Raw genomic sequence first — 25980 nt, 5'->3', positions numbered from 1 at the left:
AGACAGTGGAGACTCCTGAAGAATGCCTGGATATATTATTGTCATTTTATATTGGAGAGCAGCGAAATGAATTTCAGGGGACTGTGAAAATATTGGAACCCATACTTAATGCATCTGAAGGTATGATGGAAAAGAATGGGTTCGATAAAGAGATATCTCTTGCAAAATTGTATTTTGAGACAAAGAATAATGAAGCAAGTGCGTTTCTCAGAGAAGACAAGAAATGTGAGGCCAAAAAAACTCTGGAAAAAAAATTTCTCCAAATGATGTTTTGACAATTCTGGAGAATAATGCAAGCATCTGGACTGCTTATCCTAATTTAATGAGGTTATCATCATTATGCACTATCATACCTTCATCAACAGCATCTGTCGAGAGACTTTTTTCTCAAATGAACCTTGTGTGCACCGATTTAAGATCAAAATTGTCACTAACCACTCTCGACAGACATCTTCGGATCATATTCAATGGACCCGACAAGCTTACAGATATTGAATGCCTTTCAATCATTGATATTTTCAAATCGACTGGAAATAGACGTATAAGGATATGATTGTTGGTACGCTTTCATATTTTTCTGAAGATTTATCAATTCTCACTTTTTAACTTGAAACTCAATTTGATTTCAAATTAACGTAAAATAAAGTAATGCAAAGACTACGACACACATTGTTTTTTTTTTTGTATAAAGTAATAAATAGGAAAATGAGGTTCCTGTTTAATAAGTATTACTTTCACTGCTATTTTGAACGTTTTCACAAAAATAAGGTACGTTTTCACAAAAATATAGTACATTTTTACAAAAACAGGACCCTGTGGAAAAAGTCTGGACAGACCCCTTAAAATAGATATAAACAATCGCTTTTTTCCTTTCAAACTATGTGTGTATGTAAACAGTATGAGAGTGAGATGTTGTTTGATTTTTCAGAGCTGCCATCTATATCAGAAGTGAAGCAAGTGATGTTATGATTGGATTACATTTGTACTGTTTGTAGGTCTGTTGCTCTCTGTGGCAAAACTTTTTAAGGGCAAGATGAACAATCACTACTACTACTAAACCACCCATATATCTTGTCCATATTCCTCTGCGGAACTTCTACTGAATTAGTACATGTTGGAATGTGCATGTCCGTGTTGTGAACCTAACGTGAAGTGAAGCTTGTCTGTGTAATGCTTGTTATATAGTGCTGCCATCTACCACATTTTTTGGACTATGGGTGAAGTGTAATGTTTGAAGATTTTATTGTTGTAGTCCTGTTGCTCTCTGAATGAACAATCACTAACAGATGTGCACTTTGCTGCATTTATCTTAAGCAGGGTTGGCAGGTTTTTGACGCATGTCAGTTTTTGATGGTTTAAACCAGCGGTTTTCATTCAGGGGTATGTGTATCCCCTGGGGTACGTGAGAGACCATTAGGGAGTACGCAAAAAGAAAATGGTGGTAGCCCATATAAAAGTGAACAAAAGAATTTTTAAAAAGTAAGTAGAGGTTTTCACTAATATTGTCAGTTGTAATATATTGAGCTCCCTATAAACAAAATTTTTGATGAAAGAGGGGTTGCGTCCGCTGGAAGGATCGGCCGTCCCTTCTCCCACCCACACCCAATCTATGATCCGGATTCGTACACTCCTTCCTTTCCGCTCACTTTTCTTCAGCGTTTTAGATTTGATTGTTGACACATGCTGGGCTGTGCATTAAAACAAAGAATTTGTGTTGTGTTTAACTTTTGTTGTGGGCATGTTATTCCCACAATTTTCTATGTCCACTTTTCTACCAAGCCCCTACTATTCACGTGATTTGCGCTATGGATCAGTGACTAAAAACAGGATCTGTGCGAAGCAGAAGTTGACTGAAACACCAAAATGAAATACTGTGTGCCTCTAAATGCGAAAACATATTTTGGATATGCCAAAAGTGATTCTGTCAAAGCTACCGAAGCCTTCTACTAGGCCCATAGCCAGAAATTTAATTTGAGGAGGGAAGGGGATAAAGTGATGGAATAGATTTCGTCATTTTCCCCCCTTTTTCAGTCATTTCCGCATATTTCAGGAAGGAATCAGACCCCCCCCCCCCCGCCATGACGTTGCCTCCTACTACATTAGCTATCATATTGCGAGACTAAGAAAAAGTCCCACCATTGAAGAAAATTTAATTTCACCATGCATCAAAGATGCTGTCAGATGCATACTTGCAGAGGAAAGTGCTCTTATAATGAATTTAATACCTCTGTCAAATAATACGGCGTCTCGAAAAATACAGGACATGTCAGACAATGTTGAGCAGTCATAAGCGACATCAAAAGTTGTGAATTTTTTTCTATCCAAGTCTACGAAAGTACTGATGTCTCTCATGCAATATTCTGTGCTACTTGTGATTGCCAAGTACTTGAAAGAGAGAGAGAGAATTTGAAGAAAATCTTTATTTGTTACCCATTGAAGGGGTCATATGACTGTTAAAGACTTATTTAAAGCGTATCGACCATTATTTTGTTGAAAAAGGAATTCAATGGTCAAAATGCATTGGGCTCAGAGATGGAGGAAAATCCATGGAAGGTTGCTACTCAGGCCTTCATGCACGTGTGGTAGAAGTCACCCCCAAAATGAAATGGACTCGCTGCTGTATTTTCACAGACAGCCCTGCATTGAAACCTGCGCCTCCAAATTTATAAAATGTTCTTGATGAAGCAGTCAAAATTGCCAACTTTATCAAAGTGAATCCTACCAACTAAATTGTGTGAAGTTGCTGTTTAAATTGTTGTGTGAAGACATGGACAGCCTTCACAACACTTTGCTTTTGCACACCGAATTAGGCGGTTGTCCTGGGATTAAGTCGTGACGTGGCTGTTCAAACGTCGTCATGAGGTAGCCCTTTTTTTGGGGATGCTCGAAACACTTCACAATTTCTTGTCACAAGCCAAGCTAAATTTAACAGTGGTCACTTGGAAGGATTAAAATTGTTTGAAAAATATTTTTCAGAGCCAGAAATAGGTGATTTGTGGATATCTAATCCTTTCAAAGAAGAGTATTTTCAACGGGCTTCATTGTCGATTCCAGAAAAGTATAAATTGCTAGAGCTTTTGCATCAGATACCACTCTGAAGATCCTCTTCAATGGTGGAATGGTGAACCTAGTCAGTTTTTGGGCTCACCGCGGTGACGAATAGTGAACTTTCTAGAAAAGCCATATGTTTTGTTACTGTTTGTTAGCATGGAGCTTGTTGAAAGTGCTTGGTCTTTGTATACTTATGTAAAAATAAAAAATATAGAAGCAAATTGAATGCAGCTCTGGATTTGAGTTTTTATTTATCCTCTTTTGAGCCTAATTTTTCAAAACTTTGTAATTCAATAAAGTAATAAAGTCCCAAAAATATCACATTAATTTTTCTTTTTCCCATTCTTTGTGTGCTTACGTCAAAAATAAAAAATTATATAATGAAAAAATAGACCATTTAATTCAACATATACCTTTACCATACTTATACCATTTTAGGGAAGTTTTCAGAATCTGTAAGGCCCTCCTCACACGGGTAAACTAAAATCAAACCCGAGTTGCCTCAACTTGAGTAGACTAGAACAAGTCGAGTTGCCAGTTCTCCCTCACACGGCGCTACTAAACAGCACAGTCTATAGTTCCCCTTCTTATTTTCCGTTACTATCTTGTTAACCGGGATAGGAAATATCGAAATTTATTTATATTCAAATAAAAATCTTTACAAAGAAATAAGTGAAATATAATTATTTTCTATTATAAAAGTGAGTTAAGTTTCTATTATAAAAGTGAAATTACAACAGAATTTCAGCTCACAGGTAAATACACAATTTTTTTATTCAAAATGATATCATTTTGAAATGAAAATAGAATGGCAAAATTATATATTTTTTTAGTATAATTTCATTTGCTTTGAGTGATTTCAATGGAAAAAAAAATTCGCAATAAAATGTCTGTTTTCCCTCAATAAGTATGCCTCTCGGTACGTATATGTTAGATTGATTATTATATAAGTTATTGTTTATTAGTTAAAGTATCGTCACGTAGGATTTTGAGTAGTTTCATTAGATAAAACAGCGAAAGCTATGGTTCAGAGAAGCAAAAAATAAACTGCAGGCAAAACTACAGACAAACAACATGAATCGTTGTTTACGTTTAAGGGAACAATTTTCCCCGAATACTCCCACACACAGATGTGCGTGTACGTGACCTAAATTACAGACATTCCAGCCAAGGGGGAAAATCAGGCACCCATCCCTATACAACACGTGCTTGTTCTGGTACATGTTAGGAAAGTAGACGGTATTTTGAAAATTTCTGGAGGTGCTTACCTAGGGCCGTCTTTTAAGAGCATCTTGGGCCCCTCGAGCCATGCATTTTTTTTCCGAGGCCCTACTTGGCAAATTCACTTGGTTACTCCTGAAATTTTTTACCAGATCTAATTTTCGTGATGCCCCATCTTCTTTTTAAATTCCCCTGGGGAGGGTGTGCCCATGTGTTTACCACAGACCCGTCATCTGGGGGGGGGGGCTACTGATTCCCTCCCCCGGCTTTCCAAAATGCACTAGAAATGGTGTGTGTGTGTGTGTGTGTGTGTGTGTGTGTGTGTGTGTATGTATATATATATATATATATATACACACACACATACAGTGAGTATATGTTCTTTGCCTCCCCCCCGGAAAAAGTTGAAATGACAGGCCTGGTTTACTATTTCATTCAGTGGCGTCATAGGCGGAGGTGCTCACGCACCCACAGTAATTTGTGGCATGGATCCAAGCACCCCCAGAATTGATTCAGAAATTAAAATTTCCAATATAAAACTAAAGACGAAAACCCACAGTTTCTAAACAATTCCGACGCACCTGATTTTATTGTAATTTCAAAAGAGTATCAGTTTAAGAAATCGTATTTACCCGTGAGCTGAAATTTGTCAAAATTTCATATCCTTTCAACTGATCAAGTGATTGAGTCACGTTCGATATTTCATCGCCAAGACGGCAATTTCCTCATGTGATGGCGTCTATTGAAATATGCGTGCTGGTTTTCTGGAAACGGTTTCTCTTATCAGTTGCCGGACTTTAGTTTCCCCGTGTGAGGAGGGCCTAATGGGTGAAACAGATTGGGGGATGCCTGGAGGATTCGGGGCTGGGGGTATGAGGAAAAGAAGAGCCAGCTGGGGGTATGCTGACTCAAAAAGGTCAGGAACCGTGGTTTAACATGTCCAGTGTTTCTGACATAATATTACGTCGTGAGTTGAACAGAAGAAATAGAAACACCAATGCTTTACTGCTATTGTTACGCGTTGTGTGAGCTTAACAAATCAATCCTAAAACCTCGTTTGAGAGATTTTTTTCCCGCTTGTTTTTGTCAGGGGGGGGGGGGTGTACATTAAAATAAATTTGTGGAAAAAAGATGCGAACATATGCCAAAATGCACTTTTTTCTATGCACATTTTCTGTTCTCAGAAATCATGAAATGCTATATAAAATCAAATACAATTCAATATTTTATTAAATAATATTATGTGATGACAATAACTGTTGTTCATTTTTGACTTGATGTTACAGTTCCTTGATTTACCTACTTTCATTCGGATCAACTCAATTGATTAGAAGTTCAGGGGATACTGTAAAAGAATCATGTAAATGTTTGAATTCGCAGTATTATTTAATATTTCATCTGGCGTTCAGAGCTTTTCTCTCTCCAGAGTTGGCTTAAAGCCGCAGCAGCACATGACTCAGAGCTTTCACAAGCTGTGCACTTGTGGAAAATAAATGCTCGCGAGCACCATGGTGCTCTTTGAAGCATCACGAGTGATCAATGCACATGTCCAATTTCATGCTCCCAAGCACTTGATCAACACTTTGATAGAACATCCTGTAAAAATTACATTCAATGATAACAATTAATGCAGATTTCAGGTATATGAATGTAAAAGTTGCAGTAAGGTGTGCTCTGTTTGATGGGTATAGGCAGTACTCGCCACTCGAGAAAGGTTGAAAACCCCTGATCCATGACTAATAGTTATCCAAATCAATAGAGGCCCATGTCATACAATGAGATCTCTCACTAAAATACCCCCCCCCCCCACCATGACTGAGAACTTTTATTCTATTACGAAGTGTAATACTATGCATTACAGCTTCATTTCACCCCCCCCCCCCCAAGACTTTTTTGGGGGTTTCCGAAAACGGGGAATGATCATTTTATGGGAAGTTTTTCCATATAAAAAAACTAGAGAAAACTATTCGTATTGGTCAAAGGGGTCCCGCGTTTGATCTATGCTGCTACGCATTGCGTATTTGCAAATTTTCAAATTAAAATTTTTTAAATTGTATATTCTTCAATGAAGATATAGATTAATGACTAGTGTGTTAGTTAAATGTATTTGAATATATATTTTGTAAAAAAAACCCATTAAAATCATGATTTGAATCAAAATTGATTTTAAAAAAAACCAACCCTGGTATAAAGATAACTTAATACAAAGCAGATGAGATTTTTTGAAAGGAAAATTCACAGGCCTATGCAGGAATCAACCAATGTGTCCCTTGTAATCCTGGTAAGTATGCTAGAACACTATGCTACTAAACAACCTATTACCACCAAAACTATTACCACTAAACAACACATGCACCTCGTCCATATTCCTCTGTGGAACTTCTAACGAATTGGTAAATGTTAGAATGTTTGTGTCCATGTTGTGAACCTATAACGTAAAGTTTGTTTCTATGTAATGCTTATGTGTAGTCCTGACACCAGACATCAATTTCTCTAACTATGAGTGAAGTGCAATGATTGAAGATATTACCATTGTATGTCTGTTGCTCTCCATGGTGAGACTTTAAAGGGGAGATCGGCTCACACTCGCCCCTTGAAGTTGGGAGAAAACCACAGAAAAAGAAACTTCAGCCTACCATCACTGTGGCAACGGGCAGTAGAACACTATGTGCTAGAGAAAGACTCATAATTTCCTTCCTTGGAGCATATAAATGCTGAACAGGGCCATGCAATGGACAGATTAACCTGACTCATGTGCGACATTGTCCACCAGATGGTGGGTGTCTTCACACTACCTCTACATTGTACCCAGGTGCCTACACCGAGAATTAATAAATCACATTATCACTATGTTGCCATCTGGCTTTTATATAACCATTAAAAAATTTCAGGCTATATTTTTCTTTTCTTTAGTAGAGAGAAAAATTGCCTGCACATAACTATCCTATATGCTTTTGTTTTTGATACAACATCGATGGAGGGGAAGAGTTGTTATAACTAGTGTTGACTGTACATTCATGCAACAAGATGGCCACCTTAAAAAATGCTAGAAAAATAAAACACAGTGATGTATAGGCCAAGAATTTATAGTGCATCACATTACACACAGTATTTATTTTTAGCCTAAACCATGGTCACCCAAACTTTTTGTTCCATCGCCCCCTTCATCAGAAATTTTTTCCTCTCATCGCCCCCCCCCCAACTCAAGTAAACCCACCAGGGGGCGATATTGCCCACTTCGCAGGGTTTAAGCTACGGTCGCATTTTTTGCAAAATGCGAAAGAAAATCGTAGAATGCGCAAAAAGTAGCGCCCACTTTCGCAAAAATGCGTACAGGAGGTACGCAACGAGACGTCCAACCATCAAACATTACATTAGCATTGCAGCATTTTGCTAGAGCTTTTCTCCCCATTTTCACTTTTTTGCGAAAGGAATTTTTTATCCAGCTTAAACCCTGCCACTTTGGGACCTAAACCTTCTGATAAAAAAAATGATGTGAATTAGGAAAGAAAACAACTGATATATTGAATTTTAATAATAAATATTAATTACTTAATAATCTTGTACATCATCCTTTACAACAGATTTTTAAAAATAACATAGGAATTAAAAATCCTCACAGAATTTTCACAGCTATCAACAATTGTTTATATACAAATACTTACTTTGCAATGCCACGGCAGTAATATTTATATCATTTGTTTTACTCCTTTTAGTCCCATTAACCCCTGTAAAAATAAGTAAAGAAATACATTACACATAAAAGCAACTCAGCCATATTTAAAAAAGTTCAATTTTCAACATAAAAACGAAAAATTATAAAAATTTCAGCATATTTGTGTGAAATTTTCTGCTCCAAAACAGTTCTGCACAAGAGATTTTCTCACATATATGGACGTCTAGCAACACTAACCCCCCTCCTCCATGTTTTACTTCATTAGAGAGCCCCCCCCCCCCAAGCACCTACAACAAAACACTCTCTCCAAAACAAGCTCAGCGAGGTTAAAAATGCCCAAACATGCTATTCGTCCATATTACACTCACTCACAGACAAAATAGGTCAGTGCTGGTGAAATAAAACAGACTGACAGTTCGGTGAGAGCTAACAAATTAATGTGTGCGATATTTACTAAAGTTAAGAACTCTAAATGTCGTATTTATGTTTGCTCCTTTAACAGGTTAAAAGTTCTAAAAAATGTAAAAAAACTTAATAATGTAATAAATCTTATTAGTGGAAAGAAAATGGCGTATTTCATTGTTGTCATTCACAAATGTTAATTCTATGTTGGGTAACAAAAAATAACCAGGAATGTACTGTAAACGGTACAGATGCAACTTGCCTTTTTGGTAAAAAAGACAATCATAATAAATTTGAATGCGGCGAGCTGAGTGTTGAAAAGAAACGTGACTTTTTGAAATGTTCAGAAGATACTATTTGTGTTTTGATCGACAACACTTAGCATCTCACTGTAAAAGAATTGTAGAATTTGCAGAAGAAAGCATCACGAAACCATTGTGTTTCAAATCGGAGGAACCACAACCTCCTACCCCATGAGATAATACAAATACGCACAAAAATATCTGAGGGAAGTGTTCTAAAATGCATCTGCATGCAACAGATCAGATGCTATTTTACAAATGGTTTATGCAGTAGCAAAGAACTGGGGTAAAAGCTGCATTGTGAAATGTTTAATTGACTGGGGCAGCTAAATTTCCATAATTGTCGAAGATATTTCGAAAATAGGTCAGGTGGGATAAAGTGGTCAGGTGGGGTAAAATGGACATACTGAACATAAAATGGCATAACTTCAGAATTTCAATTGGTATTGCTACCAAATTCTGTTCACTTTCACTTGCAAGCAGCAAAGTTTTCCACTTAAAATTTTATGCCAAGCAACATTTTAGTGGCAATAAACAGTTTTTTTTATTGTTCAAGCTCGGGTTCCATTCTTTGAGTGCCTGAATAACTTCTCTCTACCATTTTAGTTTCTCAAACTTTTTATAGATTGGCTGTGCAGGGCACTCCAGTAGTGCCTCAAGAACATTATTTCATTCGTTGGTAAGTTGTAAACATTATATTTTATATTTTATAGTAATTTAAACAATGTGGGGTAAAGTGGTCATAGCATTAGGCTTAACTAATACTTAGTTGTTAGGAGCTATTTTGCTTAACATATAATTGAACTTTTAAGAGTTTTTTTTTATTTGAATCTTTTTACTTAATTTATTTTTTACAGTTCATTTTTTTTCTTTTCCAGAGCAAACGTGTGCTTGGAAAGTTGGTGTTTGAACCTATATGTGAAAAGAATATACAACAGTACTCTGACATCCTTCCATTAGTATTGCTAGCTGTTGGAAAGAGCATCAGAGTATCGTGTGAGCTGCAAGAACACAAGTTGAAGATTCCATATCACTCTTAAAGATGGATCATTAACAAGTCAAGAAAAAAGGATTATAGAAGAAAATCATGGTTGACATGCAAAGGAGACTGGTATTGAAGGCTTGAAATCTATTGCTCAATGTGAATAACCCTCATCCTTTTGTAGATGTTGAACTTTCACAATTCACGACCAAGTAAAATAAAGATACAGAATCAATTTCATGAATGGCTGACTTGAACATAGAAGGTGAAGAAGTGTCAAGATTAGTTAATATCAGTGTTGTGTCTGATGAAAGACTTGAAACGAGCCATATACTGACAACCTTGCCCTCGTTAATCTCAGCTGTAAACAAAAGGATAATACAGAACTCAAAGGCAAAATGAAAACATGTTCAGAATGGCACAGGAGAAACCTCAATTAAGGGAAATAGTTGAACTTTGACTGCCACAAAATAGAAATATGCAAAAATTTCATTTAACTCCCCTAGCCAAAGAAAAAATTTCCTGAAGATCTGAGGCAAATCTATAACTATTCAAACTTTATGAAAGATGTCAGAAGGCTTTGTGTGTGTGGGGTGCTGGTTTATAATGAAGAGAACAAAAAACCAATAATGCAAATTATCAGACAAGTGATTAATAAAGATTTATTATCATGAAAAAACCTAAATAATGAAATTTTATACCTTTCCCGAAAATGACGACATAAATGAAATAAGGGATCAGTAGTATTTGAAGATCCTAATGAAGCCAAGTTTTAACCATAGAGTACATTAAAAGTTATGAATTTGAAAGTAGAAAATGATTGTTTGATAAATGTGTTAAATAAAATTTCAATGCCCACTGATTATTTACTTAAAATTTCATTATTTGGTATGACCATTTTACCCCATGCACTACTCACTTTATACCACCCCATGGGGTAAAGTGGTCATAAAAGTGAAGTTTAAAAAGTTGCTGAAAAAAAACTGTTACACTCAAAAAATATTTTTGAAAAATATGCTAATCTTCTAAGAATGTAATGTAAAATATCAGCCAAAAGATATCTTATTTTTGAAAAATTCATATGGTTATACCTCTTCAAAGATGAAAACACCTCTTTTTATGACCATTTTACCCCACCTGACCTATTAAATCTCCCAGTGATAGGTCAGGCACCCAAAGCAGAATGCTTTGCTATGTTCTGCAATGAAACCTCAGCTGACTGAAAATGTTCTGCGGTAAAAATTCGCATATACATAATAGCATTTTTCTACACTATTCTTAAAATTCTTCCAGATTGTTCTGCAACAGCACTGGTTGTTCTGCGACGTACATTGCACATTTTGGCACATTCTGCTCAGACCAACCTGAAACTCCATATTTTTGGAGAAAAAATGGGAGATGATGGTGACAAAAAAAATGTGTTGCCGACAAATACCGTAAAGCCTTATACAATATAGCCGACCCCACAAAATTTGTAACACTGGAAATAGTTGAAGCTCCAGTCATAACGAGTGCCGAGATATGACCGCCTGACTTCAGATATTTACAGAACTTTGTAACTTGGGAATCTCTCTACAAGGCAAGTGAGATGAAATTATGATGCTCATCAGCTCATATGTCATATGGGAGATTGACTGGCAAAATAAAAAGAATCAGCAGTTGTGTTGCAGCCATTAACACCGTTCTGTTGGTGTTTTACAAGGAAGATCCTCAATAAAGAACACGCTCTCTCAGTGTTTTTGTGTTAACACAGTGGTCGCTGATGAGTTAACATTACGATCATTCTGGGAGTTGGACTAATGCCATAAGAGAAAAAAGACCAGGAAAAGTGTTAGAATTGTTTGAATCTTTGATTGCTTTGCATGATGACAGATATGAAGTAGCTTTACCATGGAAAAAAGAAAATATTCACAATAATTATGGAAATGCAGAGAGATGCTTCCTAAAACTTTGTGGAAAAATTCATGGATGAACCAAAGTTTTTCAATGACTATAAAAGTGTTATTGAAAATCAAAGGATGGACTGAGTTATTGAAAAGATGAAACCAGAAGCATCTGCCGAAAATAGAACTTTCTATTTAATCTTTGTTCCTTCTAACTGATATAAATAAAAGCATGTGTGTGATGCCCAAAATGATTGGTTGAAGAACATTTCATCTTTTCTTACTGTACAACACTGCCAAAAATATAGTCCTTTGTCGTTTGCCCCTCATACCATAAAATACCTCATAATTTTTTTTTTTTTTATTTATTCCATATTATTTCAAAGTTATCTGGAAGACAGGAAAAAAATATTTTTTTAAAGATCGGTCAGAGCGGTTTTGCTGCTATGTCTTCAGGGTGGGTGTTGACAGGATACACCTTTCTCACTCAAACATTACCGTCCCTTTTTTAAAAGGAAGTTTCATTTTATTATTACTCCTATTCGCAAACATTTGATATACACTTGTACATGCTTCTTCAAGGTGTCTTGCAAGAAAAAGAGCTTTTTTCTTTATTGTTTGATGACATAAATGAAATATGCCTGTCTATCTTGTTTGGCGGAGCCATTTGAAAATTCATTTCTTCGCTGCAACTCTGGACTCCTATAAACAAAGTTGCTGTCAACAAGATTTTTTTCTCACCCACACACTTTCACCTACACTGGATATGGGTCATTTCCAAAGAATTTGCACTTCTAAACTGAGCAGCTTGTTGGGAGGAAGTAATATTCTTTTAGTCGAAGGCGGCGAGCCAAAAAAGTCTGAGGATCATCACAAAGACATGAAGGTAGTTTTGAAAATCTGGTTCGAAAGAATAATGCTCATTTTTGATTCAGTCAGCCACATTAGGACACTATAGATCCCGTGAGAAAGCCTGGCCTGGGGACGCATTAAAGATCCCAGTCTAGGGGCTCCTGCTGCTGGATGTTGGGGTCCTGGCTTGCAACCTACACACAAATAAAAAAACTTAAAAAAACCGAAATTGTCTTGACAAAAAACAGGATATAAACAACAGGTTGAAGTAAAGAAACGAAATAATGTGAATAACTCTCTCGCCAAATTGGAACTGCTACAGTCCGTGAATAATTATGAAATATTTAATTATACACCCGCAAGAAAAATAAAGAGTGGCAACACAACGGTAAGTTGTTCATAATTTGTTTCACGTTATAATTGGAAGCATATCCGGCCCAGGAAAATCATACGGCGTAAATTAACTCAGAAATAAAATTGTAAAATTCTGAAGGAAAAAAGGTAATAAGAAAAAATGAGGATTTTTCTCATTATCTGCCGTAAAATAAACTCGCACAAGCTTTTGTAACGACCATGGCCCCACATCCTGCCACAAGACCCCCAGGCTGTGATCTTTGGTGGGCCCTCAGACTAACCTTTCAACAGCCCTTCTACATAGTAAACTTTTAGCGAAAAAAATGACAAGAATTGTTGCAGGCAATGTCCGGGCTAGAGCTCTGTTATCCCAACTCTTGAGTAGTGTGCCATGATAATGACAGAATACCTTATCAAATTTCTTTTGGGAGATATATACCTCTTTCTATTTTAATGAGTGTTATCAACAGTTTTTATTTCAACAAAATTTGGAGAACAGTGAAAAAAATTTTCCACGAAAATTTTCTTCATAACGAATTAACAATGTCACGTTTGAGGGAAAAACGCCCGTGTTCGGAACACGTAATAAGACGCGGGTAAAATTGCAACCAATAGAGATAAAGGATGTGGAGTGATATAAAAAAATGGTACAGCGGTTTATTTACATCAGGACCCAAGTTAGATGAACAGAGTATACCTCATAGTGCTGTGATTCGTGAAGACCACAGTTCCACAAAACAAAGGATTGTGTTTGATGAGTCTTTGAAGGAAAAAAGAAATAACTCACTGAATGACTGTTTCATACAAGGACCTAACGTTCCTGAACTTTTGAAGATTCTATTAAATTTCAGGATGCATCAAGTTGCATTGACTGCTGACATACAGAAGGCTTTTCATCAGATTTCAGTGCGTCCCCAAGATCGAGATGCCATGAGGTTTTTGTGGCTCGCAGAAGACTAATCTGCTGAAGCCAAAGATTGAAGCATATTGAATGTGTAGAGTCATGTCTGGAGCTGCACCCTCTTTTATATTCCCTTCTACCTGTGTCACCCAGCTCTTCTCATGATGTTCATAAAAAAAACCCTCATGGTTTCAGTTATTTGTGGATTTCTGTATTTGCGGTCACCCCCACGAATACAGAGGGCCGACTGTACATAAATGACCTGTGTAACTTTAATTTGAAAGGGGGGAAAAAAAAAAAAAAAATCACACTTCTGTGATTTGGCCATTTGTTACTCTGAAAGCTCTTCAAAATATAGATAAAACTAAATTTATGTTACTTGGTTCTGGTACTTTCAATGATTCTGGTGTTTAAAATATAGTATGTATGACAGATGGTTGTATCTCAGATTGTATGTGCACAGTTGTCAGTAGAGTAGACACCTTTAAGTATTTAGGGATTTTTTAGATTCAAAACTATCCTGGAAAACAATTATTTGAGTGTAGAATTAAATCACAATATTAGGAAATTTTATCAGGAATAAATGTTCCCAATCAATTTTAAAAATACTTTATTTTTCTATATTGAATTATGGTATTACATATTAGGGGAGGAACATACTTCAGCAATATTTCTCTACTTTTCGTCACACAGAAGTCCTTCATCCTCCTTTCTGCGTAAAAATAGACTCGCCCACTTTTCAATAAATTTAAAATGCTCCCTTTACAGCATTTGTGCGTTTATAAAAGTTTAAAAATGTTTTATAAAAGTAGCCACCTCAATCTGAAATTACATAAATTTGGAATACAATTTAGACGTCATACTATACAGGGACAAAAGCCAAATAAAACTAGTTTCCAAAAATTTTTTCTTTGTGTAGCTCTCAAAATACTTAATTTACTTCCTCAGTTAATATGTGAACAATCTTCATGTACATCTTTTTTTATCAATTTAAAATCTTGAAATCTTGGTTGTTAACTCAAGAAAATTTAAATTATCTATTTGACATTGTAATGTAATCTTTTATCTTGCATATGCCACTAAATACCAATTGTTTTTTGTCTATCAACTCCATCCCTGTGCCACTTATTTTTTAGTAAATACACATACGTGAATTTTTAAAAAAAAATTTTCTTTATTATTTTTTGTTATTATTTATGCCAGGAGATATGGATCTGTTATTGTTTTGTGGGCTCACAAGCTTGCTTAGCCCCTAAATGTTTTGCAACTGTTTCAAAAATTTTACATAAAGGAAATATTTGATTTGAATTTGTCTACCCGTATATTTTTCAAAGACCTTTTGAAACTTAAACTAAGTTAAAAATCAAACTAAAAACCTTAAACTAGGTATATATAAATTTGTCTAACAGTCTGCAGATGGTAAAACCATAACACTTTCTGCCTAGAGTGCGAGGGGCCAGGTTAATTAGTGACTTAGAGAGCAAAGGATGAGGTCGGTGAGTGATCAAAAGAAAGTTTATAAGCATGTGAGTGTCAAGAGAATGGCGTAAAGAGTGCGCTACCAGATCAATGTTTGACCAATGGCCCCAAAGCAGAATGTTTAGCACTGTTCTGCGACGAGCCCTCAGCTGACTGGAAATGTCCTGCGGTAAAAATCCCTAAACATGTTCTTCCAAATTGTTCTGCAGTAGCGCTAATTGTTCTGCGACGTCTGGCGCAGATTTTGGCATATTCTGCTTTGGGGACCAATAGTGACCTAGAGCTTGAGCAAGGATGTGAGTGACCAAATCAGTATGCATGTATGTTAATGGTCAAAAGAACAACAGACAAGGTCAGCAAGTGACAGAAAGAGTGACCTAGAGAGTATAAACATGGGGAGTGTCCCAGAGTGTGAGGGATCAGATCAGCAAATGACCGGAAGTGACCAAGAACTTCCTAATGTGAGTGACACTCACATTAGTGAAAAAAAAAAAGATGGGGCAGAGCGAGATTTTAATCCAGAGTGGCATATTTGAGAAATGAGAGAGAGTGTAACATTACCATTTTAACATTACCATTCCCTGCGGAAATGGTCCTTATCCTAGTCATTTTTAATAGATTTTAATTTGTTTTACCTTATTTTGTTTCCTGGATTGATCGGCAGGATCATGTGTCCGCCGATCAATCACCGTTTTTACTTTGGTTGCCGGATTCTGTGTTATATTCTTTACAATATTTCCTTTTCTCTCATGAAGTTATGTAAATTAGACACAAGCTCAATACCACACCTTCGATCTTGTGATTGGTTTTGTCATGAAGCATTATGGGAACGCTCCTGCATAAAAACCAGATAAAGAGATGTGCACGACTATTACTTCTTCCGACTAATTTCCTGTCTTCGTTACTAAGGCGTCACACCCTGTTGAGGTGTGAGCCAGATCGTCTCTCAGTTGTAACAATGTGTTAAATTTGAGAAGGTGTGCCTTTGGCACCTCACCCGCCTCATCGCTTGAACTCATGTGATAATCAAACGTCGTTGTGATCCCGTCACCTGCGGATTGATTAGTGGCCAGACCGGCTACCCTTGGACCTCTCTTGACGTCCGCCTCCAGTTGTTTCCTACGCAATGGCTGACAGTGACCTATAGTTTCAATGGATATTTCAAGACTCAAACCTGGCATCAGGGTTTCTCTAACCATGATATAGGCCTATAGAAAGCAGCTGATTGACAGACATCTTGGAGTGACATGTGGACGATGTGAACTAATACGTGAATACCTGGACAAAGCAGTGAGAGGGTTCTATTTTATTGTCTCATTGTAATGTTTGAGAGAAAAGGCTAACTGAGAAGATAAGTTGTAAAAATGTTGTACTAATTATTAATAGTTAATAGAATAAATGTTTATAGTTTAACTAAAGTCTTGTTCCATTTATTATTGTCATCCATTCAATGATCACTGGGATTAAATTAATAAACAACCGGGAAATGCCAGACAAACATTGCAAGTGGTCAATAAAATTATACTAGAATGGGAAAACAGCGGCAAAATTTCTGTAGCCCACAATCTGCAAGACCATAAATCCACCTCTGTTTGGCTGCAATTTCTACGGTTGAACCTACTGAACTACAGAGTAATAATGGGATGAATATTTGGTATTCAATCCTTTTGCCGAATATTTGGTTCGGCCGAAGATCTGTAAAAAAAAAAAAAAAAAAAAAAATCGAAGCACAACAAACTAATTTTAAAAACTATTAATTGGAATTATTCATATAAATTAAAAATTTACTGCTTATATTTTATTGTGTGGAGTATACCTGTTTCTGTTAAAGAGGTTGTCAGGGTGAATTTCTAGGGTAAGCATTTCATGAAACTAAAATCCCAATAAAATGGAAGTGAGCATGAATTACACAAGCTCACTAACTCAAGGATGTACCCAGACAAGATATGTATAGAGTTACTGAAAGGGGAAAAAGAACATGTAAAAGGAAAAATATGAAAATAAATATTAAATTTTACAATCTTACTAGTTGAGAGTAAATAATGTAGTTGACATTTTCTTAGACATGTAATTGACAAAAAAGCTGAAAAAAATTGATTCGTACGTAATATTAAATACAATACATGATCATTAAATTTGATTGCTGGTATCATGACAATAAGTCTTTCAACTGTCATTTTTTGAATATTTATTAAATTTATTATTTGAATGTTTCATAAGAAATCACAATTAAAATTTAATCATTAAAAACTACCAATAATTTTATTTTTAATTAAAAAAGTTATATTCATAATTGTGATGAATAATCACAAGAATGAGAAAATTGATGTTCGACCAAAACTAACAAATTATTCGATATTTGGCCAAATCACTGTTCGTCTCATCCCTACTACAGAGTTATAGGAAGTACCCCTAAAATATTACGAAAGCCATTTTTATACATTCTGTAAATGCAAATAAACACAACCTGTTTGAAAAACAAGTTTCAGGGGTGCAAGTGTCCCTCGTCCATTTCGGAGCAGCAAATTTCATTTTTGGAGCAGAAATTTTGAAAATGGAGCAGAACTAAACACGAACTATATCTGCAATATAAGGAGTAATTTTTCTGTGAAATGTGAAAAGTTTTGCCAAAAATGGTTGAAACAAATAATTCTAAATAAATTCTATTCACAAATTAAAAGCCATTTAAATTTTTTCTGAATTATCTTATCTGTCATTAATAAAACGTGTATTACTGAAATGACGAATACAAATTATTACTCTTTTCAAATTAAGCAACATGCATACTGAAAACCTAGGCAGCAAGAATTTCTGCTGCTTGAACACCAAAATCTTATTCCTCCTGATATAGCAAAAAAAGTGTGTGCAGAATATAATAAGAGTTTCCGTGAAAAAAAAAAAAATTGGCTTCTCACAGAATTTAAAGGGATTATTAAATTTAAAAGCAAAATGCAAAAAATGAGAAAAATGTAAATACCTTATTTACTTAAAGAATTTCTCAACCTAATAGCATGTTAATAGATTACAAATCACGATTCGCTTTCAGAAGTACAGCATCTCAATGAATATTTTTTTCCAATTTTTTATGCCCTTGAACATAAGATTTTGTATGTCTTATTCCATTAAACATTAAAGCATTGCATGGACAGATTTTTCAATGTTCGAACAGACTTTTATTTATTTGTTAACAATGAACTCTTTTTCACTGTCTGTGTTACCATGTGCTGAAGATAAAAAAGTCTTCACCAAAACTGGCAAAATTTTGAACTTTGGGCAGCTTTCAAAGTTACAAAGTTTGAATATGTCTGCCCAATATCTATCTATCTATTCTCTGAACTGATTTCACTTCTTGTAATTGTTTGGATTGTAGTACAACCCATTCATCACACAATCAATAGTTCTGTTGGTGATACAATGTTAAACAACATCCCAGCAATACGTGAGGGAGTAATGTACCATCCCAGCAATGCACGAGAGGGAGTGCGAAAAACAAGAAAGGGTGCAAATATTTCATTCTCTCCAACAACATGTTTTGGAAAAGTAGGACATTAATATATATTAGGTATCTCACAGAAGTTATGTAAAATGAGCATGCCCTAGTACAAACTCCTTCCTCTGACTGTTGTTAACAGCATGCCCCTCCCCCACCAATGCAGCGGCGGACCGTGCGGCCATATTGGGCGCCGCTCAAGGAGGGGTGCCAAATGGAGTTGAAAGGGTGAAAAAGGTTTGTCGACCAAAAAAAACGTGGTCAGTAGCGCCAAAAAAAAAAGGTTCTGCATGGGTAGAGATTTTTTTCACTCAAGCCGGCCCCGTTCGCCAAATCCAGATTTTCGCGATGTGAAATTGTTACGATCGGCAACCGCCGACGATAACCACATGACCGCATAGTGGCTAGATGACAAAACTATGAATATTTTAGATAGAGTTTTTACAGATTCTATTTTTTCCCAACGATCTCCGAAAAATTTCGGTAATTTAAACGAGTAAACCAATCCTCTTTTCGATGCATGCCGTCTTAGAACGCAGGTTGGCAGCCACGAAATTACCGTTATTTTCAGTATATAGCAGGAGAAAAAATAGTCTCCGAAATCGGAAAATTCGGCATATTTATTCAGGGACTTTGATAGCCCGCCAGTTATACCAATAACAGTACAGGACTTTATACTTCAAGGTAGTATAACTACTTTCCAAGGTCACGAGATAACGCGATTGTGGTAGATGGTGGGAAGTGAAAATAAAATTGAAGTTTCTTCCCCCCCCCCGTATCTTTTTCCATGTCTCAGAAAGAACGTGTCCCATGAACATCATTTTCATGCGAATTTTTGCTTAATTAAGGGTATTTGACGTACTACAGTGCATTAGCGGTACCTCCGCGAACCACAAACAAGAATTGGCGCAAATGCGCAGGGATTCGGCGCCTTGGCGCACCATGTAGCAAGAGAACCGTTTCGGCGCAGTTTGGCGCAGCTCTTGCACCCCTGAAGTTTCTATTTCATTATAATTTTTTTACAACAGACAAATCCACTTCAAAAACTAACAAAAAATCATGATGCTCTCTACTCTTCAGTGGAATAAAAAAAATATGGTGTCATTAGATAGCCATTTTGTGTGAATAGGGTGGAGATGGAAAAATGAAAGAGTTAACCCTGATTTATGTCTCAGGGGGGCAAGTGCCCCTTGCCCATTTTAGAGCAGCAAACTAATTTTTTCAACAGAAATTTTAAAAAGGGAGCAGAACCAAAAACTAACTATATCTGCAATATAAAGAGTAATTTTTTTTGTAAAATGCTAAAAATGGTTGGAAAGATTTAAATAAATTTCCTTCACAATATAGTCTATTTACATTTTTTCTGAAGTACCTTATCTGTCACTACTAAAGCATGCATTACCGAAATGACGAATAAAAATTATTAGGCTCTTTTCAAATTAAACACTGTAGGCCTATACTAAAAACCTAGGCAGCAGGACTTTCTGCTGCTTGAACACCAAAATCTTATTCATCCTTCTATAGCAAAAAAAGAGCAGAATATAATAAGGGTTTTCGTGAAAAAAAAATTAGCTTTTCACAGAATTTAAAGAAATGATTTAACTTAAAAGCGAAATACAAAAAAACAAGAAAAATATAAACACCTTATTTACTTGAACAATTTCAACATAATATAGCATGTTAATAGATTAAAAAAAAATTTCTTCTGTTGTTTTCTCAGCGGAACAGCTGCAGTATGGTCCACCACAACTTTCGCGACTTTTTCTCCAGTCGCCAAGACAGTCATAATGGGGCTCTGGGGTGCTGTATTTTTCTACATCCCAGTTTCCGCTGGGTGATACCAGGTGGCGTTCGGTTTGCCAAACAGGTTCTCTCTTTTGTTCACACGTTTTTTTCAAAAATTTGAAACAGCCGTTGTTCCATTTATAGCACTTCTCTTGGATTATTATAGTACTCCCTTCTGTCCCTCGCATCACTTGGATTATTATCTACTGGTCAGGTTGTTTAGTCCATTTTATTATTTCGTTACATTACTTATTTATCCATTGTCATCCCTTCTGTCTTATTAAATTATTATTTAAAAGGAACTCAGAGAAACTTTCATGCTCTGAATTCCTTATGCCCAATCCATTTATAATTTATAAAAAAAAAAAAAAAAAAAAGAGTTTAGGTTTTATTTTTTCATACTGATGTTTAATCTAGAAAGTGATTTTTTTGCTATTATTATGCTTGGTGGTTCTTATATTTTGTATGCTGCTGGGTTTTTTTTTCAGTGTCTGACGACCTTGGTGACTTGGTGGCAGACCATACAGCAACTGTTTCATATTCTCGAAGCAGGGTTTAAGCTACGGCCACATTTTTTGCAAAATGCGAAAGAATTAGTAGCCACTTTCACAAAAATACGTGCAGGAGGCACGAAACGAGAAGACATCCAACGATAAATCATTAGCATTACAATATTTTGCCCCATTTTTGTTCTTTTGCTAAAGGAATTTTTTTATCTAGCTTAACCCCTCTCTCACTGTTCCCAAGATCTCGATGGCAGGACTTGACAATTACCCTTCAGCCAGTCAGCATATATTGATACATACACCTTCCACCAAATGTCGGCTAGTCTGGAGCACTCCACTCATAGCGGTACACAAAACTCACGAAAATCCAGCTTCAATACCTGTTTATACACATTAAGTTGGGAAGTTCTCAAAAAGTGTTCAAGTTAAGTAGATTTAACAAAAACCGATAGGATGATTTTCACAGGTGCTGCTGCTTAACAGAAAAAAATAGAATAGTCTTTATCCCCAAAATCACTTCACTTACCAACTAAATGACATGTAAGCGGCCATTATCATTGGAAAAAAGTCGCCAAGTCTGTGTCGATACCAAAGCTGTCACTGTACCTCTATATATCTTGCAATGACAGATTTTAATGGATTGCATTCATATGCATGCACAGCATTTTTTCAAGAAAGTGGGTTTACAGCAGAAAAAAAGAAAAACTTACAACTTAATTGCGGGGGGGGGGGGGGGGGGTAAGCCAGGGCTTGACAAATAGCCAGAAAATGTAGGTGCCAGAATAAACTTTTCCAGGGGGATATTAACCCCTTTCCATATCAATAGATAGGCCCACGTGAATACCAAAACTTTTGTGCTGCCCTGACCCTAATTTAGCCACATCATATAGAAAATTTTAAGCGCCAATCTCAATTTTTTAGTCACCATGGCCACAGGGATTTGCCCAGCCCTGGGTTAATAAAGCTTTTTGTAGACTGAAGTTTACTATAGATGGGGTCCATAAATCCTCACGGCTGTGATTGTATTTACTCCAACCCCACCCCATCAAGACGGAAATATCAATTGTATTTCGTTGCATATAAAGAAAAAAATTTTTTGCGCAGTAACAATTCAGCTCAAGGGGGGGGGGGCTTGGAATTTCGTAACATTCCTGCTCAGGGAAATTCCATGAAAAATTGATAACATAATAAAGCTACATGTTGCTAATAATGAAAAAATTATTCTTCGTTTTCCGTTGATATAAATGACAAAGAAATGAAGTTTCTTTCGAAACAGTAAACGTGGGGAAAGGTACAGAATTCGCTTTATGCGATAATAATTAAAAATGTTAGCGTTTCTTTACCTGAGGGTTCGCTAACAATGGCGGACATGCCGATGACGTCGAAAGACGGCAGCTTCAGCTTGAATGGTTAGATACGCTTCACGATCACAAATTTCTTTCTTCTTCTTCAAACTCCAGGCTAGATCGGAAATTTTATCTTCACAGACCAAACAACTTTTATTTTTAATTAATCGATTCGCGCGTATATTGATAAATGAGACTAAAGAATCTTTACTCGGACAGTATTTAAAGGCCCTCTAGCTCCGCCAAAAATACTGCATCAGCAGCAGAGAACCTTGTAACTTAATCTTTTGTGCCTCGACGCAGCTATATGGTGACGTCAGCTGCGATGACTTTCTCTATCCCCACCTCCTCTTCTCATTTTACTCTCTACGTCTACGCGCGCATTAAAAAAATGTCCAAATGAGCCTCATTTGGACAAAAAATATATATATATCCAAAAAAACGATGTCACTATAGAAAATAATTACAAATCTCTCTAATTGCAATGCACAAAACGGTATAAATTTTCATTTGTGCATAGGCATTGAGAGTTGATCAGAGAACTGTAATAGCAACCCTTATCTCATCGATTTCCTCCCCCCTCGTCGAAAAGAAACAAAATCCATCGTTTCAAAGGCCAACTGCACACTACGGTTCGGCTGGTGCGGTTGATCTTATCGGCAACCGTGGAATTTCGCGTGGAACACACACTGCTGTTAGCAACCGGAGTTTATTTTTTAATGTCACGTGACATCTCGGGATTGGCTAAATTATTTTCGCCAAGATGAAGTTGGCTAAGATTATCCTTTAGTCCTGTCAATGTCCGCAAAGAGAGGTTTTACTGTATATACCAATAAATATTTTCAGGTAATTAAATTATTTAATTTTCTGTAACAATATTTGCCATTTAAAATCAATTCGGAGTTGAAGAAAGACAACCCAAAAGTTGACACATTTTTGACCATTACAATTTGTGACCAAATTGCAAAATATTTGTATATATGATGACTGGCTATTCAAATAACATATTTTTGAAGATTCAAAAAATTGAATATGAATTTAGCACGTTTTTCTTTGTAATTACAGTAAATTTCCAATTAACTAAACTTCTAATTAATGGAAATTAATCATAATAATTATAATTTTGGAAAACCCCATGTGAGAATTTGAGAATTTTATGTTATAAAAAATGAAATTTCATTGTAAACAAATTTTAAAAAACACTATGATAATACTCATTAGACCTTTTAGTTCCCAAAAATGTTCATTTCATGAAAACATTTATGTGAAAAATATCTGAAAGAAATATTAAACAAAGCATCGCTCAAACGCAACCTTAGTCACAAATGGGATAAAAAGAAAACCTCATGAAAATATTGATTATTGCAACGTCTCATATACAAAGACGTACTGTTCCGAGACAATTCGAATTGTCGATTGGGGATCGATCCCCCTTCTTTTTGGATCCACACCTGTCTCAGGGAGTTCTAGCGGCCAACATTTTTTTAATATATATTTGTGCAATAAATTTCGCTTGGACTAAATTCAATTTAGTAAGGAGCAAGGGTTTCTCTTGGATGAGGGTAGAAGGTCCTGATGGGGGGGGGGCAGCACGAGAAGAAAATATGGTGCAAAGGGCCCCAAAGTAGTCGCCTGACGTCAAATATGATGTGAAAATTTGGTAATTTTCTCTGAATGACGTCAGTCAAAAAAATAATCACGTCATTTCAAAGTCATTTAATGACCATGAACAATAAAGGTCAGGAAATGACGTGATATTAAATATCGTAAATGATTTTGCGTCATAAAAATCACGAATTTCAAAAACAAAAATTCTGTTGAACAGAATTTTTGTTTTCTATTTTCATCCGGATCCGGATGAAAATAGCAAAATTATCCGAAATGTTTGTCAAGGAACCTTCAGAGGATGTTTCAAAATTAGCCTAGGCCTATTCGTTACTGGTTGTCACAAGATAAATGAAGTACTTTTAATTGTGATTTTGTTTGAATGGAAATGTAAAACTTTTCAATGAGAAATAGTTCATATAAATTTATCAACACGTTAAATTATAATTGTATCCATATCATGTTTTTTACGGAAGATCAAAGAATCTGAAAACTGTCAACAATTGGAAAAGATGCAACGAATTCTTTGACGAGTGCATTGAACTAAAAAAATTAATTTAAAAAAAAAATTCGATAACTGTAAATAACGCAAATAATTATGTTTATAATTTTATTACTATATTTTTCAAGGATAAAAATATAAAAGAAAACGAAAAAATAACTGCCATCGGCTAAACTCAGCAAGAGATTACTTAACGGAAATTGTAACATAACGAATCAATACTTTTAAAGTCTTCATAAAATAACGCCCGGCCGATGCTCCTACGATAGCGCGAGCGGTAGAGGCATGGCGTGAGATGCATAAGGACAAACCTCGAACGGACTGGGTTCGAACCAACCTGCACCAGATGGTCATACGTTTTTCCGTCTCTTCGAATAGCACCATCTATCTTCTGACAGTCGAACTATTTGCAAATGGTCATTTTTTTGACGTTTCCAAAATGAACATAATGACCATTTTATCACGTCATGTTTGAGACATTTTAGGACTTCCAAAAAACGTTTTTATTGACGTCGGGCGACAACTTAATCCATTGGCTAACATAAAATTTGACAACCACTGGACCATATATGATATTTTCTTTTAATTAATTTTTTTTTTTAAATTTATTCAATCATGATATAACGCTGTATAATTATACTAAGAACATCCATCAATGGATCATTAGTGGATTCGTTCTGATGAACACAAGGAACCGTGGTAACGAAAAAATTCATAAAAACTTCTTCGTTTATAATTTTTCCCGATCAGTTATTAGAAGATGATTTTCTCCAGATGGTGCGATGAAACGAAGGGAACGCAATGTTCTTCTTACGAAATTATTCAAATGCTTCTTACTAAATCCGTTTGCAGACACAGATTTATGGCTTTGTCACGTGCTGGCTATTCGAATTGCTCTGTCTTTTTTCACGATATAATTTATAGTTCCTTACCACGAATTACTAAAATTTGTGCCCCCTCCGAACTTGCTATCCCAGCCCGCTTAACACACCCTGTAGATACGGCACCAGGGCCGCAACTAAGGAGAAGCAGGCGGGACTGATGCTAGGGCTGTCTTAAGACTATCATGGGCCCACGGGCCAAGTGATTTTCCGGAGGCCGAACCTGGTAAATCCTAGAAAATTTCAACCGGATCTCATTTTTGGGAGGCCTCACTTCTCTTGAGGCCCCGGGCAGTGCCGTTTTAAGGCATGGGCCCACCCGGGCACGGCCCGGGGGGCCTCAAGCGAAGAAGGGCCTCACAAAAATGAGATCTAGTTGAAATTTTCGAGAAGTTGTTTGGTAGGGCCTCAGAAAAATCAATTGGTCCGGGGGTCCGTGATACTCTTAAGACGGCCCTGGCCCCGGGTAATCCCATGCGTTAAGACGGCACTGACTGATGCCCCGAACTCCAAGCCAGAGAGGTGCACAAATGTTATCCTTTCATCTCTCCTTCAATATTAAAAAGGAGTGCCAAAATGCGTGCTTGCTCCGGCTGACCACGCATGTCGTTGTGGCCCTGTACATCAGTATGCATGTTGCTAGGTTTAAGGTACATACAGGGCCGCAGCTGGATACTTTCTAACTGGAGCTAGCAAGCTTTTGGCATCCCCGTGTAAGGAAAGGTTAGAAGGAATGGTTAAAAGAGTAATTCGGCGCCCCCC

General features: G+C 36.3%; 1 protein-coding gene across 1 annotated transcript in view; it reads right to left on the bottom strand.

Moving 5' to 3' along the window:
• Positions 1-22833, bottom strand: part of sxc (O-linked N-acetylglucosamine (GlcNAc) transferase sxc) — a 118536-nt gene extending 95703 nt beyond the window's left edge. Inside the window, exons 1-2 of the mRNA XM_089252845.1 lie at positions 22228-22833; positions 7938-8000 (exon numbers count right to left, since the gene is read on the bottom strand). Coding sequence (XP_089108971.1) covers positions 7938-8000; positions 22228-22255 — 91 coding nt within the window. The 5' untranslated portion in view covers positions 22256-22833. The remainder of the gene's footprint in view (positions 1-7937; positions 8001-22227) is intronic.
• Positions 22834-25980: the final 3147 nt, after the last annotated feature.

The sequence above is a fragment of the Pholcus phalangioides genome, unplaced genomic scaffold (assembly GCF_987345545.1).
Source record: "Pholcus phalangioides strain wild (caught in Gottingen) unplaced genomic scaffold, Ppha-v1.0 ptg000031l_1, whole genome shotgun sequence".
NCBI classification, from domain to species: Eukaryota; Metazoa; Arthropoda; class Arachnida; order Araneae; family Pholcidae; genus Pholcus; species Pholcus phalangioides.
This window is presented reverse-complemented; position numbering and strand designations above follow the sequence as displayed.